Genomic DNA, 16815 nt, shown 5'->3' with positions numbered 1-16815 from the left:
TTTTTTTGCGGTACGCGGGCCTCTCACTGTTGTGGCCTCTCCCGTTGTGGAGCACAGGCTCCGGACGCGCATGCTCAGCAGCCATGGCTCACGGGCCCAGCCGCTCCGCAGCACGTGGGATCTTCCCGGACCGGGGCACGAACCCGTGTCCCCTGCATCGGCAGGTGCATTCTTAACCACTGCGCCACCAGGGAAGCCCTATTATTCCTTTTTAAGCAGAAAGTTATGTCATTGTTACTTGTAAGTAGGGAAAGGCTAAAAGAAGTCTTACAAGTGGATTTTTTAAAAAAAGATTAGCCCACCTAGGTTTATTAGGAATATTAGATATTTTTTAAAACAATGAATCATAGCATTCTAAACTGGTACATTACCCAGATTCTGTTTCTGAATATGGACCACATTTTCTGTCTTTGTTCTATCCCTGCTGGGCAGGGCCTGCTTTCTCACTTCCTGAGCCAATTTTTCCAGGTAGTATCTGAATAGGATAGCTCTTTGTTCAGTTCATAATGGCCTTTTAAACATTTCAGTCCTCTTGTAGGGTGTGATAGCTGGAATCAATGCAAGTCTTCGGGTCAGACACAAGCCTCCTTTTGTCATTAGCCGAACAGAAGGCTACATAGGAGTCTTGATTGATGACCTCACCACGCTGGGTACCAACGAACCATACCGCATGTTTACCAGCCGAGCTGAGTTCCGCTTGTCACTGCGTCCTGATAACGCCGACAGCAGGCTCACGTTCCGAGGTAACTCTTCACTGAGTCTTGCAACCAGATTTCCTCTCCTTTAAGACCTCTTTCATTATAGTCTCTCCCTCCCTCTTCTAGGGTACAAGGAAGCTGGTTGTGTGTCCCAACAACGATATGAAAGAGCTACTGGGATGAAGTCTTCTTTAGAAGAAGGCATTTCTGTGCTAAAATCCATTGAGTTTCCAAGTTCTAAATGGAAAAACTTAATCCCAGAGGCTTCTATAAGTATTGGTAAAAGTCTACCTCTCAGGTATGCATTTTTAATGTAGACCTTTCTTACTTTTTTTTTTTTTTTTTTGCGGTACGCGGGCCTCTCAGTGTTGTGGCCTCTCCCATTGCGGAGCACAGGCTCAGCGGCCATGGCTCACAGGCCCAGCTGCTCCGCGGCATGTGGGATCTTCCCGGACCAGGGCACGAACCCGCGTCCCCTGCATCGGCAGGCGGACTCTCAACCACTGCGCCACCAGGGAAGCGCCTTTCTTACTTTTTAAAGAAAAATGAAATCATTTCAGAGAGATATTACCTATAAATTCCCTACCTGCACGTTTTAAATGAATGCAGCTATTACATTTGCTTCTTTTCAGGATCCTTTAGATGTAACTTATCTCTTTATTCATTAATGACAATATATACGATTCTAAATTATTTTCATTTTTTAGTTAATTTCTCTGTGGCTCCCACTGAGTTCTTCTGGCTTGCCTGAGATTTAGGGGGTACAAACCAAGAAATAGAGTGATCTGCTTTCTTTTTTAGGCAGGGAGCAATTGGAGTGGTCTCATCTTGCCTGTGAGGTATAGCAGGGAAACTTTGATTAAGCATAGTGTTATAAATTCTTTGGACTTAATTGAAGAGTCCCTTGCTACATTTTAGGGTTTTGTCCTTGTTTTTACCATTCTGGTTATAGGGACTCTAAGTCTAAAGGGCATTAATATAGAGCTTTTTTGCTTCAGAGGTATGTTCCTAAAAACCTTGCATAATTCAAAATCTGCATCTTTCACCACTGCTTCTTCCCATTTAAAAAATGTAAGCTAGTCGGGGGTGTGGGATGCTCAGAAGGCATAAATCTACAATCATCGTATCTTAGAAGCACACATGCTGGCTTGATCTTGCAACTGTGTCTCCGGTATGTTTTTCCTTTATAGTTTTCCTTTATTTCCAACCCCGTTTTCCTTGTGAGGGATTCTGTGGACTTAAAGGTATACCCATTTTAATGCTACTTTTTATTATCTCTAATCTTTCCAAGTGCTCTCCCCTTAACTAACAGCCAGACATAGCATGTCTTTGTTTGGCTTTCATGTCATCACAGTGTTTTATCGTTTACAATTTCTGTTCCAGATTTTCATTTTCACGGGAATTTCGCAAAGCACTGGCACCATGGTTAGAGGATAGTAAGCAGGTTTTTAGTTATAGTAACAGTAAGTAATAAATAACCTGTATAGTAGTCACCCAAACCAGGGGATCTCATTCACAGGAAAGACAGCCTGGTTCACAAATAAGGGTGCTGGATGTATTTGTTTACCAGCTAAGTGGTACCGGGAGATGGTAGTAGTATAAACATAGTTTTATAATTCGCTCAGCTGTCCAGTTATTTGTTTGTGTAAATTTAAGAGGGTTCACATTATTTCAAACTTTGCAAAAGAATTTATAACATTATGCTTTGTTTAGATCAAATATTGCACTATTTCAAATTTTGTATAATTAGAATTTACATTCAATGTGACTAACGTGGATTGAGGTCATAGTGAGAGCATGGGAAGTGATTTTTTTCAACACAGTTTAAAATGCGAACTGATGAATAAAAATATGAAAAAGGAGGCTGTCAGTTTTATGTTTTTACCTAACTAATCACATGAGTAGCCATTTTGTTAAGGTGATTTCTTTAAAAACCAGTAATTTGGCCAAATGCTTTCCTTGTTTATTCAGGTGTCTTTCATTTCAGAAGGAAGCGGTGACAGTGACCGGGCCTCATTTGATTTCAGCAGAATATTTATAGTCTAGGGTTCAGCCTCCCTAAAAGAACCCACTTTATCAGTTCCTAGATATGTAAAGCTAAAAAGATAGAAACTTGGGCAAAGGACATGTGTTGCGTCTATGGCACACGTGGTGGGCTCTGTGCCGGCCTGAGAAGTTGAACTGGACTTCGAGCTGGCATTTTGACAGAAGAGATCCACAGGTGCATGTGCACACACATCTCCTGTCATGATTACAGGGAAACGCATTGACCTGCCAGGTAGCGCAGAAGCTGTCTCTTGTGTTCTGTGGAAGTGTGCTAGCTTGTCCTTCTGGGCCAGACCTCTGCACTCTGAGGCTTAGGCTTCATTCGAAGCTGGTCTTGAAGTTTGGGCCTGCGAACAGCTCCAAGCCTTATAAACAAATTATTTAAAACCTTTTTAGAAGTTAAATGGTCACAGGCTTTTCTTTGAGGTCACTATCCTGCAAGATTCCATGGTAGCTGTTTTTTTGGTTAGTCATTAGGAGGTGTGTTCCAGCATGTTCTATCATTTCTGAAAGGACAACCTGTTTCCTTTTGGAGTTTAGGGTTATTTGGTTTCATTCTAGCTTATCTGATGAGGCCTCTGAAATTAGTTGACATAATTCATCTCGTGGAGCACAACAAAGTCGACAGCTCCTTGTGGAGAGAGGGTGTCTAGCCTTTCCTAGGCCGTCTGAGGAAGAGATGAGTCAGGCATCTGTAGAGGGTGGTGACGCATGACCCTGGTGATAGGATGAGCTGTAAAGAAGGCATCTGGGAGGCCTGGAAGAACTTGGGACCCCAGGATGGGCAGAGCTGACTTTCTGTTGCCTAATTAATTGGTTTAATTGGTTTTGGGTGGACAGAGTTGATCAAAAAAGCAATCTATTAAAAGAGGGAAAGATCAACATAAACAAAAATAAAATTAAGGGAAACTGTACAGATCAGTGAGGCCTTGTGAGAACCAAACAAAATGAGAAGGAAACTGCGGATATTTTGCAGTCCTGGAGAGCAAGCCAGGAGATCTTCAGCTGGTTCCAAGCACACGTGCAAACACACTCACAGGACGTGGGCTTAATGTGACTTAGATGTAAATTCTTATGGAGTTCAATCAAACCCTTGTTATCAGGATATTCTGTCCTTACAAGAAAGGGAGGACAAGTAGATTATTGCAGTGCTACCAGCAACTTATCCCTCATGATAAAGGAAGGGAGTTGAGGAGAATCACATGCTAATCTTCTTGAGGTCCTACTGTGTTGCAGTTGCTGCTGCGTTTGCTCACTGTACTTGGGAAGAATTAGAAATATATTGATATTATTTATTCTGAGATTTGTATTATTTTCAGGGTATCTTGCTCTTAATCTGCTTGATATAATATGGACCCCTGTGTTAATGAAACTTTTATGTATTTGTAGAGCTCTCGATGTTCTGAAGTATGAGGAAGTTGACATAGAGTTGTTGGCCAAGGCTGTTCCAGAGCCCTTGAGGAAGTACACCAAATGTAGAGAACTAGCCGAAAGACTGAAAATAGAAGGTAGAAAATATTTTTTTACTTAGGATGTCTGTATGTTCTCCTTCCCTTTCGTGCAAATTGTGAATGGATGGCAGATCCACAAAGAGCTCTCTGTCAAGAGGAGCCATTATTACCATAGGACCAGCATCATCTTAGGCTCTAACCACTCAGAGTGGGGTTCCCAGATAGCATTGCAACATGTGGGGGCATGCTAGGGAGGCAAAATCTCAGGCTCCACCCCAGACCCACTGAGTGAGCATCTGCTTTTTAACAAGATCCCTACATGATTTGTGTGTATATTTCATGTTTGGGAAGTGCTACTGTAGAGCTCTCCTTTAAAAAAAACAACAAAACCCCCCCTTTTTTTTTCTTTTCAACTTTTTTTTTAACATTCCCCCAACCCTTTTTCTTCAGATTTTTTATTCCCTCCTCCACCCTGCTGCTAAATTATAAGATTTAATGCAAACATGATCAAGGTGTGTTCCAGACTTGTAAACTTGCCTGTTGTAAGAAAGTAATCTTTATTATTTTTTTATATTTATTAATTAATTTATTATTAATTCACTTATTTTGGCTGCACCAGGTCTTAGTTGTGGCATGCGGGATCTCTAGTTGCAGCATGTGGAATTCTTTAGTTGCAGCATGCGAACTCTAAGTTGCGGCATGCATGCGGGATCTAGTTCCCCAACCAGGGATCGAACCTGGGCCCCCTGCATTGGGAGTGCAGTGTCTTACCCACTGGACCACCAGGGTAGTCCCTACATTTTCCCCATTTTAATGTTCTAATAATGAGAAAAATAATGCTATCTTTGGCTTTGACAATATATTGAAATACTCTTCCATTAACAAATACTTACTTTGTATCAGGCAAAGAAATCCAGTCTGCCCTTGTACGTTATTATAACATTTGGTGTGCTCTCATACTCTTCGTCAATATATTGACCATCAAGGTCACATGTGACTTTTGGAGTTGCACTGAATTCTTTTAAAGTTTTTCTTTATTTAAAAAAATTTCAAAGATAAACAAATACTGAGAATAACATTAGCTTCTGCATTGTGATAGATTTTTTTCCTCCAGTGGAAAATTATGTGGAGAAAAAGGCAGGGAACAGAATGAGATGGGGGAGAAGGGTAGGAAAAGCAGGATAATGATGGATTGTTCAAACAGGAAAGGACTTTAAGCTCCTTGGGGACCAGCGAAGGTGGTAAGAATGCTGCATTCCTTCTAGCAGTGATAATTTTCTTTCAGTTCCAGAGAGGTCACCTTGCTATACTTTGGCTGCATATATAGGATGACCCAAGTGCTACCTATTATTCTTCCAAATGACCAGACCCTAGTCATTTGCTAATGTGTAAGAAATATTGTTAACCTTTTATCTCAACACCATGACCTTTCTATTGAGTAAAAATTACTTTATTGAACATTTAGGCTGTTAGCATCTAGCTGTTATACTTTAAACTTGGTTTGCAGTTTTGTTTTGTCCAATAAATCATCCAGAATAATTATCTTTAACTTGTTTATAGGAAACCCTGACTTCAGCCACGGAGTAGCTACTGTTTTGCCTTGTTCTTTAAAGACTCTGGCATATATAAAGACTCTTATTTCTATCCATGGCTTAAAAGAAACTACACTAAGTTAAAAAGTAACACATATCAGTGGTTTTCAAATCACTGCCTGGATCCTCCACTAGACAAGTTTCTTCAAGAAACTGCGAGGCAGAAATTAGTTTCAGATTCTTTTTTATAGTTATCGCTAATGTTTTGCTGTATACATATTTGAAAGATTAAATATATCTTTAACATATACATTACCTCTTCATTTATATTCTGTGATCCTATAAAGAGTCTATTCATGAGTCATAAAATTTCATTCCAATTTGCTGTACTAATTTGTTATATATTGTATTAATCACATGCATTATTTCATTTGATACTTGAAAGTGTCCTATGAAGGATAGCTGTTAGCATTATGTCTTAATTTTAGAGATAAGTAAGTGATAACTTGCCCAGCATCACACAATTGGTGAGTGGCAGAGCTGGGATTTGAACCTAGCATGTCTGACTATGAGGCCTGTGCACCTCGCAACTATCCTTTGTTGTCATAAAGACCATCATAAGTCCTCCGGGTCATCCCTTAACATTTCTAGATAAAGCAGCTGAGGCCCAGAAGGATAATGATGTGTCCATAGTTAGAGGGTAGTTTACTGGCAGAGCCAGGCTCAGAGCTGAGATTTTCTGGCTGCCAGTCGAGTGATGGAAGCAGATACTGCCAGAACCTTTAGGGAAGACTTGCTTTCTTAAACAGGACAGAATGACCACCTCAATTTAGGTTTTAAAACAGGTTTTGGATTTACTTTTCTAAGAACAGAATGCTTTAATGACAAAATAATTGCTGAATTATCTTCCTGACTTCTGAATAACACCTTAGTTAAATTATTTAAATTACGTTATCACCTAAGAAGATCTGCTTTTTTAAATTATAGCTTTATATGGACATAATTTAGAAAACCATCTTCTTGGAGAAACATCTTTTTAAAAAATATTTATTTATTTATTTATGGCTGTGTTGGGTCTTTGTTGCTGCATGCGGGCTTTCTCTAGTTGTGGCGAGCGGGGGCTTCTCATTGCGGTGGCTCCTCTTGTTGCGGAGCACGGGCTGTAGGCACATGGGCTTCAGTAGTTGTGGCTCGCGGGCTCTAGAGCGCAGGCTCAGTAGTTGTGGCTCACGGGCTTAGTTGCTCCACGACATGTGGGATCTTCCCGGACCAGGGCTCAAACCCGTGTCCCCTGCACTGGCAGGTGGATTCTTAACCACTGCGCCACCAGGGAAGCCCTTGGAGAAACATCTTTAGGACTTAAAATTCAAACCTACGGCCTATTGAAGGAAACGTTCCACCAAAATTTGTACTGAGAAGGAAAGCAATTTCTTTTTTTACTTTTAATTTTCTAGATTTTTGAAATGAAAAGGACATGGAATAAACTACCATACAGAATGTTGTAGTTAATACACAAGATACTCCCTCTCTTTATTTTAGCCTCAATGTCCTCATCTGTGAAAGGGAACACCTACCCCACCTGTCTCATGGTACTGAGATCATGTATGCAAAAGCTCTCTGTAAATTGTAAAAAACTAAAAATGTAAGTTGTTAATGTAATCTGCATATCATAATTAATTTTGTTCACCAGCCACATATGAATCAGTATTGTTCCATCAGCAACAAGAAATAAAGGAAGTTCAGCGAGATGAAGCTCTCCAACTGCCAAAAGACCTAGATTATTTGACTCTCAGGGATGTGTCTTTGTCCCATGAAGTTCGAGAGAAGCTACATTTCAGTCGCCCACAGACGGTAAGAAAACAGGCAGTGGATAGGAACGGTTTATAAAGAGCCAGAGCTTTAATTTTTTTTTTTTTTTTCAGAGCTTTAATTTTTAAAACCTGGATTTACAGTGGCCACGTAACTAATTTTTATTTCATCATAAAAAGCTTAATCTCTTATTTTCATATTCTCTTTGTATGACAGATGTCAGTATGTTTTTATGAGATGAAAAAGCTTAGTCTAAATAAGTAACTGGAAGTCAAGAATTGGGTTGATTATAATTATCCTCTAGTCCCAACCTTGCGCTAAACTGTCAGTGCAAACTTGTATATATGCATGACTTAAAAGAAACTACTTTAGGTTAAAATAGAATATATATCAGTAGTTTTCAAATCACTACTTGGATCCCCGCCCTAGGGATTCCATAGTGGTGTGTTGGGAGCCACTAGGAGGAATAAGGGGGCCAAAGAGGCCCCCCACCCCATGCTCCTGCTTGTGTGCGTGTGTGTGTCTATGTGTGTTTTGCATTTGCGTGAGTGCATGTGCACCCAGCTGTAAACATCCGGTAAAAACTTTATAGTATATAATATTGGACTTGTAATAACAAATATTTAAAGACTGGTAGGCTGTACTTATTAATTCTGAAACACACATTTTAACATCTCTGAAACTGGGTTGTATCTTAAAAATTGATGATGTATCATAGTTTAATGGGAAGTGGGTTGTTTGTTTTGGTTTTGGTTTTGGTAATGGTTCATAAAAATAAAGGGGCACTTAACAAAACCATAGTCTGCAAAAATTTTTTTAAAAAATAGTTTTTAAAGGGAGGAGTGATTTCATGGTGTTCATGAACTTAACATGGTGTTCTTAGTAAAAGTCATTGTGGAAAGTGGGCAAAGAGGCTCTAAGTTTTATAACTGTATCCTATTCATATTGGGTTATGTTTCTGTGGATACTCACGGGCTGCACTGCCCAGTATGATAGCTGTTAGCCAAATGCGACCATTGACATTAATTAAAATTAAATTAAAAATTCAACTCTTCAGTCATACTAGCCACATTTCAAGTGCTCAGTAGCTACAATAGGCTATTGGCTACCATATTGGACAGTGCATTTTTACTGTGCAAATGTTATAGAAAATTTACATTATCACAGAAAATTGGATTGCACGGAACTGGTCATCGGAGTTCACCTCTTATCCAAAATTCTAAAATACAAAAAGCTCTGACAAATGCCTGCTACAGACTCATTTGGTGGCAAAACAGACCTGAACTGATATGAGGTCTTTATGCCACTTGGAGTGACTAATTCATACATTTCACTGTAAAAATACACCACAGAAATATTACTGAGATTAATTATAGAGTGCTGCCCAACACACTGCTAGTGACGTAGATTAGTTTAATGAAGAGAAAAGGTTAGGTACTCTAACATCTGTTAGTTACAAGATCTTGGACAACTCATTTTAATGTCTGAGCCTCAGTTTCCCGTTTGTAAAATGAAGATATTAATAATAACCACATTTCTTTTATCTACTTTCTGAGTTATTTTGAAGATACATTAAGATAATAGTTTTAAAAATATTTCATAAACTGTAACATACAGATTGTTAGCAGGAGGAAAATAGATTTGCTTATAATTGACATAGCTTATTTATGTTTCTCTTGTGGTTTTTAATTCCTAGATTGGGGCTGCCAGTCGTATACCAGGAGTGACACCTGCTGCCATTATCAATCTGCTCAGATTTGTGAAGACCACTCAGCAAAGACAGGCAGCTATGGACAGATTGCCCAAAACTGATCAACATTTATGTAATACAGACAGACTTGAAGATAGGCAGTTATAGCTTTCTATTCATAGAAGACTTTTAATCAATAAAAGAGTATAGATAGGAGATAAGATGTATTTTTTTTTAGCTTACTGTTAGTAACAAAGTTTATTTACCTAATTAAATCCAATCTAATCTTAATCGCTCCTGACAATGTACAAAATTCTTTTCTCAAAGTTCCCTTTTTTCACAAACGTTTTATCACTTTTTATATCCATATGATTTGTCCCTTAGTTTGCCCCATCCAGAAACAAACAGCTCTAGGACAAAATTATTACCATCATTTTTCCTCAACAAAAATATCTCCATTCTTGGGCTTCCTTGGTGGCGCAGTGGCTAAGAATCCGCCTGCCAATGCAGGGGACACAGGTTCAAGCCCTGGTCGGGGAAGATCCCACATGCCGCGGAGCAACTAAGCCCGCACGCCACAACTACTGAGCCTGCACTCTAGAGCCCGCGAGCCACAACTACTGAGCCCGTGTGCCACAACTACTGAAGCCCGTGCACCTACAGCCCGTGCTCTGCAACAAGAGAAACCACCACAATGAGAAGCCCGCACACCGCAACCAAGAGTAGACCCCGCTCGACGCAACTAGAGAAAGCCCATGCACAGTAAGAAAGACACAATGCAGCCAAAAATAAAAATAAGTAAAATAAATAAATTAAAAAAAAAAAACTCCATTTTTTTTTTTTGCAGTACGCGGGCCTCTCACTGTTGTGGCCTCTCCCGTTGCGGAGCACAGGCTCCAGACGTGCAGGCTCAGCGGCCATGGCTCATGGGCTCAGCCGCTCCACGGCATGTGGGATCCTCCCGGACCGGGGCATGAACCCGTGTCCCCTGCATCGGCAGGCAGACTCTCAACCACTGCGCCACCAGGGAAGCCCCAACTCCATTCTTTATACCTTCCCTTGCCAACGACACATATCTTACTTGCTTTGCACAGTGAAATGCTTCCCTTATCATTTTTAGTAGCTTTAATTACATATTACAATTTTTAACCCTTAAAAGCCTTAACAAAATGAAGAAACAAGTAATTGAACTGTTATACCACCATTTACTGACTGGCAAACTTATGAACATATTCCATAACCTCTAAAAACTTAACATCTTTCTCATAGCATAATTTCTCTTTAATGTGGTACAAGATACGTGTTTAATAAACCCGAACATTTTCAGAAGTTCCACTAATTAACCCAAGGCTGAAGTCTCAGGCAAAGTGGGCTTTGTATTTTCAGGACATGATAAGAGTTAACTTCAAGCTTTCTCCTAGGCATATTTTTGTTCTCTCAGGGTCAGAATTCTGAAAACAGTATTTCATCAAGCTAGCTTCCTCTAAGTGCACTTCCCAACACAAACAGTCCTCAATGTCAGACGCATGTCAGAACCAACTGGCAAAATGCCCAAATAGCACTTCATGCTCAAAAAAGTAGTTTGCCGGGCGCACACCGGTGGACTCGGTCTTGGAACTCGTCAGCTCGTTTGGAGGCATCTTTCCGTTCCACCAAGGAAAAGCGTACATTGGCAGCCAGTGCCGAGCAGGGGACAAACAGGGAGGAGCCCCGAAACAAATGGTTTCGACAGCTGCTAGGAACGTCCCCCCAAATCCCCCTCCTGGGGCCACCGAGCCACGAGCGGCGGGGTCCTCGCAGCCATCCCAGCACGTCGTCAAGGCGGCGGCTCTGCTCCAAGATGTATTTCTATTTAGCACCTGTTAATCTTATTAGGTTATTATAGCTTTGTCATTAACTTATGAATAGGAGAGAGATTATAACTGCTTTTTGTGGATCTGAAAATAGTTATACACTCTTGATTTATACTCTTTCAGGCGCTCTAATACTATTAATGTAAGTTTGGGCAGTGTTCATCAAAGAGAGAGATGGTGGAACTAAAACGACACCTGAGAAAAAACCTCAGCCTGCAGCTAAGGGCCCTGTCGGGAATTCCCTGGCGGTCCCGTGGTTGGGACTCTGCACTTCCACTGCAGTGGGCCTGGGTTGGATCTCTGGTCAGGGAACTAAGATCCCGCAAGCCGCGCAGTGCAGCCAACTGAATTAAATTATTTAAAAAATAAGGACTATACAAAATTATCTCACTTAAAGGAATATTTCAAAACAGCCTACCTCCTGGTGCTGCCAGCCAGAAGCACTACAGACTCTGACACCCTAGGAAAAATCAGCTAAAAATGTAACCTTACTCAGTACAGTTACTTCATAGAAATCCCCCAACAACGATAATAGCCTCCAACAGCGGTTGGCCTTGTGATTTCCAACACCCACCACAGACCACATTGCCTGGTAGTTTGAAAAGCTGGGCATATACTAAAGTTCATTTCAACAGGAACACAAAAATTAAAAAGAGGAAATGACAAACACTAAGCATCTGTCAAATCATTGGTTGAGGGGGGAGGGAGGGAAGATGGAGACCTATGTTAAATTAAACCATCACGGCCTTGAATTATGAAGTTACCCAATAGCCAACCAAGAGTTTTAATTTTATTACTGATTGTTTTCAAATATTTTGTCAGGGACTTCCCTAACGGTCCAGTTGTTAACACTTCGCCTTCCAATGCAGGGGGTGCGGGTTTGATGCCTGGTCGGGGAGCTAAGATCCCACATGCCTTGAGGCCAAAAAAACATAAAACAGAAGCAATATTGTAACAAAGACTTTTAAAATGGTCCACATCAGGAAAAAAAAAAACTTTAAAATAAAAAAATAAAACAGGGCTTCCCTGGTGGCGCAGTGGTTGAGAGTACGCCTGCCGATGCAGGGGACACGGGTTCGTGCCCCGGTCTGGGAAGATCCCACATGCCGCGGAGCGGCTGGGCTCGTGAGCCATGGCCGCTGAGCCTGCGCGTCCGGAGCCTGTGCTCTGCAATGGGAGAGGCCACAGCAGTGAGAGGCCCGCGTACCGCAAAATATATATATATATATATATAATTTTTTTTTTGTCATTTTGAATTTCAGCCTCGATTGGAATAGCCATGGCTTTTCCCCTTCAGAGATTTCAACTCCTAGGACTTACCTGGTGGCGCAGTGGTTAAGAATCTGCCTGCCAATGCATGGGACACGGGTACGAGCCCTGGTCCAGGAAGATCCCACGTGCTGCGGAGCAACGAAGCCCTTGCACCACAACTACTGAGCCTGTGCTTTGGAGCTCGTGAGCCACAGCTACTGAGCCCACGTGCCACAACTACTGAAGCCCACGTGCCTAGAGCCCGTGCTCCGCAACAAGAGAAGCCACCGCAATGAGAAGCCCGTACACCACAATGAAGAGTAGCCCCCACTCGCCGCAACTAGAGAAAGCCCGCATGCAGCAACAAAGACCCAACGCAGCCATAAATTAATTAATTAATTTTTTTTAAAAAAGAGAGAGAGAAATTTCAACTCCTAGAAGAATACCCCGTTCAGGAGAAGTGGTCAGGGTTCATTCAGAGCTGGCAGAGCCGTGTGCTGGAAGGCACACAGTGACAACAAACTTTCCCAGGCTCCCTCTTCACAATCTCTGTTGCTCCACCTTAATTTTTAGTATCTGTCTTACCTTAACCTCTTATCACCATATAAACCTCTTCAATGCAGGCAACACCAAAGTTACAGACACTCAGGACATAACTTTTTTGAATGACTGAATGAATATTCCTAAAGGCAAGAGATGGCAAAGCTAAAACTTAACTGAATAATTAAATGGGATAAAAAGATTCGATCCGTGGTCGGGTAACTAAGATCCCACATTGCCGCAGGGCAACTAAGCCTGCGTGCCACAACTACTGAGCTCACGCGCCTCAACAAGACAGCCCGTGTGCTACAAGCTACAGAGCCCAAGCACTCTGGAGCCCGCGCACCACAACCAGAGAGAGAAAAAAACCCACACACCACAACTAGAGAGAAGCCCGTGCACTGCAACAAAAGATCCTGCGTGGTGCAACTAAGACCCCGACGCAGGGCTTCCCTGGTGGCGCAGTGGTTAAGAATCCGCCTGCCAATGCAGGGGACACGGGTTCAAGCCCTGGTCCAGGAAGATCCCACATGCCACAGAGCAACTAAGCCCATGCACCACAGCTACTGAGCCTGTGCTCTAGAGCCCGCAAGCCACAACTACTGAAGCCCACATGCCTAGAGCCCGTGCTCCGCAACAAGAGAAGCCACTGCAATGAGAAGCCCGTGTACCACAATGAAGAGTAGCCCTTGCTCGCTGCAACTAGAGAAAGCCCGCGCGCAGCAACAAAGACCCAACATAGCCAAAAAATAAATAAATAAAATAAATAAATTAAAAAGACCCAACACAGCCAAAAAAAAAATATATATATATATAAAAAAATGATTTGACACAAACTAAGAACTGCATACTTTTGTGTTTGCAATTCTGTCTCCCTCACTCTTCTTTCTTCACATTCTCTTCAGCTTCATTTCCTCTCTATCTTTCTGTAGTTATTCCTGCTTTTCACTGCTCCTAATATGATATTAAAGCTTATTTTTTACATTCATTTTATCTATTAAGCAGACATTTAGTATTTCCTACTTTAAAAGCCCGATTAAAGACACAATCGAGGGAATTCCCTGACAGTCCAGTGGTTAGGGCTCAGCGCTTTCGTTGCCAGGGCCTGGGTTCGATCCCTGGTCCTGAAAGCCACTCGATGTAGAAAAAAAATAATGAAAATTTAAAAGTAAAATGGGCAAAAGACTTGAATAGACATTGCTCCAAAGAAGATATGCAAATGGCCAGTAACCACGTGAAAAGGTGCTCAACATCAGTAGTCATTAGGAAATTGCAAATCAAAACCACAGTGAGGGACTTCCCTGGCAGTCCAGTGGTTAGGGCACCATGCTTCCACTGCAGGGGGCACGAGTTCAATCCCTGGTCGGGGAACTAAGATCTCACATGCGGCACAGTGTGGCCAAAAAACGAAACAAAACAAAAAACACAATGAGATACCATCTCACACCTGTTAGGATGGCTGTTAACAAATGATCAGAAAATAGCAAATGTTGAGAGCGCTGTGGAGAAATTAGAACACTTAGAACTGCTGGTGGAAACGTAAAATAGTGTAGCCACTTTGGAAAACAGTATGACAGTTCCCCCCAAAATAAAAAGTAGAGTTACCATATGATCCAGAAATTCCACGCCTAGGTATATATTCAAAAGAATTGAAAGCAGGGTTGAAGACAAGTTCAAGGGTCACGTTCATAGTAGCATTATTCACAACAGCCAAAGGTGGAAGCAACCTAAGTGTCCATCAACAGATGTATGGATAAACAATGTACATAAATACAATGGAATATTTTTCAGGCTTTAAAAGGAAGCAAATTCTGACACACTCCAACTTGGACGAACTTTGAGGACATTATGCTAAGTGTATGATTCCACTCTACTACTGGTCAAATTTACAGAGACAAACTAGAAAGGAAGTTGCCAGAAGTTGGGGGGACGTAGGAATGGGGAGTTATTGTTTGATAGGCAGTTTCAGTTTTGCAAAATGAAAAACAGTTCTGGAGGAGGATGGTGTTAATGGTTGCACAACAATGTGAGTGTATTTAATGCCACTTTACACTTAAAAATGGTTAAGATGTTAAATTTTATAACAATTTATTATTTATTTTTGGCTGCGTTGGGTCTTCATTGCTGCATTCCGGCTTTCTCTAGTTGCGGCGAGGGGGGGCTACTCTTTGTTGCGGTGCACAGGCTTCTCATTGCAGTGGCTTCTCTTGTTGTGGAGCACAGGCTCTAGGTGCGTGAGCTTCCGTAGTTGTGGCACATGGGCTCAGTAGTTGTGGCGCACGGGCTTAGTTGCTCCGCGGAATGTGGATCTTCCCGGACCAGGGCTTGAACCCAGTTGTGCAGAAAAGTGAACTCATTCTGTTACGGAAATTCAAGTCTAAAAGCGATTCCAACTTCCAATGAGAGGTGAACTATGACGATTTGTGGGCAAGACCAAATGCTTTTCAAATGTAAACTTTGGGCCTACGTGAATGCCTGTGACAAGTATATAGATTGAGATCCTATACTTTTATGCCATAGAGAAAGAATGCAACTCTTGGGGCTTCCCTGGTGGTGCAGTGGTTAAGAATCCGCCTGCCAATGCAGGGGACATGGGTTCAAGCCCTGGTCCGGGAAGATCCCACATGCCACAGAACAACTAAGCCTGCGCGCCACAACTACTGAGCCTGCGCTCTAGAGCCTGCAAGCCACAACGACTGAGCCCGTGTGCCACAACTACTGAAGGCTGCGCACCTAGAGCCCGTGCTCCGCAACAAGAGAAGCCACCGCAATGAGTAGCCCGTGCACCGCAACAAAGAGTAGCCCCTGCTTGCCACAACTAGAGAAAGCCCGCGTGCAGCAACGAAGACCCAATGCAGCCAAAAAATAAATAAATTTATTTAAAAAAAGAAAAGAATGCAACTCTTTTGATCTAGAACATCGCTTTTTTTGGCCGTGCCGCGCAGCATGCAGGATCTTCCTTGACCAGGGTTCGAACCCGTGCCCCCTGAGCTGGGAGTGCGGAGTCTTAACCACTGAACCACCACCAGGGAAGTCCTAGAACCTCACTTTTGACCGTTTCTGACCTAGATCAACATTTTTCAAACTGCTGGTTGCAATTCATTATCAGGTCATGAAATTAATTTTTTGTCATACATAGTACTATTCTCTGAAACTTTTGTTTCAGTAATTCATATACACATTATATTTCATCAATTTTAAGATGTATATTTTTTCTATATTTATCATCTCTAAATTGGTGTGTCCTATAATCAATAATATCTTACAGTCATAATTGGCAGCATTTGTGACTTCCAATTTAAAACATCTTAGGTGCAATGAAATGCGATGTGTGTTTGTACTGTATTACAACAGAAAATATATTTCTTACTGTGGATCCTAACCAAAAAAGTTTGGAAAAGACCAATCTGCTTGAATAGCACTACTCCCTGATGGGAAAGCCTCCAATACTTTAGGATTCTTTTACATCTGTGTATTCCTCAAAGTAAATTTTTTAAAAAGCTTTTAAAAACAAGTCTTATTGGTCTCTTCCTATGCTGTAACTTAAGTGATGTGATTAAAATGTAATTCCAAGTTGCTGTTCAGCATGGATCTCAGGTATTCTGACTTCCCAATGCCTTTCTGTCAAGTGGGTTTTTTCCTCCTAAGGAAAGGTCCTCCTTTCCTTACCCAGAGGTCCTACACGGGATAAAAAGTGTCTCCATCCCTTCTAAACAATGTTTCTTTTGGCTTAACCTTCAGTTCCCACTCCCACCCTTTGTTGACCGTTTCATGCTAAGCATTTATGGAGTTGCTATGCTTTTCAAGTGTTTGCTAGACTAAACAACTCTTTTAAAATCCAGTGCCTCATAATTAATTCATTTTTAGTCTTATGTTGGTTGCTCTTTGAATTCTCTTTTAGAGTTGGTCTGTACCCTGTTAATACATGGCCAATTGAAATTTTAA

At 41.5% G+C, this 16815-nt stretch overlaps 1 protein-coding gene across 3 annotated transcripts in view; it reads left to right on the top strand.

Moving 5' to 3' along the window:
• The window catches only part of MTO1 (mitochondrial tRNA translation optimization 1), a 23765-nt gene extending 11299 nt beyond the window's left edge, over window positions 1–12466 (top strand). Inside the window, exons 8-12 of one of the 3 annotated variants that reach the window (XM_027092428.1) lie at window positions 539–743; window positions 825–996; window positions 4134–4252; window positions 7418–7578; window positions 9233–9517. In XM_027092428.1, coding sequence (XP_026948229.1) covers window positions 539–743; window positions 825–996; window positions 4134–4252; window positions 7418–7578; window positions 9233–9394 — 819 coding nt within the window. In that variant the 3' untranslated portion in view covers window positions 9395–9517. Of the gene's footprint in view, window positions 1–538; window positions 744–824; window positions 997–4133; window positions 4253–7417; window positions 7579–9232; window positions 9518–12341 lie in introns of those variants that run through there. The other 2 variants (XM_027092439.1, XM_027092446.1) reach the window with 2 other exon arrangements.
• Window positions 12467–16815: the final 4349 nt, after the last annotated feature.

Source organism: Aethalodelphis obliquidens, unplaced genomic scaffold (genome assembly GCF_003676395.1).
Source record: "Aethalodelphis obliquidens isolate GAN/ISIS:26980383/991018 unplaced genomic scaffold, ASM367639v1 scaffold3, whole genome shotgun sequence".
Lineage (NCBI taxonomy): Eukaryota > Metazoa > Chordata > Mammalia > Artiodactyla > Delphinidae > Aethalodelphis > Aethalodelphis obliquidens.
This window is presented reverse-complemented; position numbering and strand designations above follow the sequence as displayed.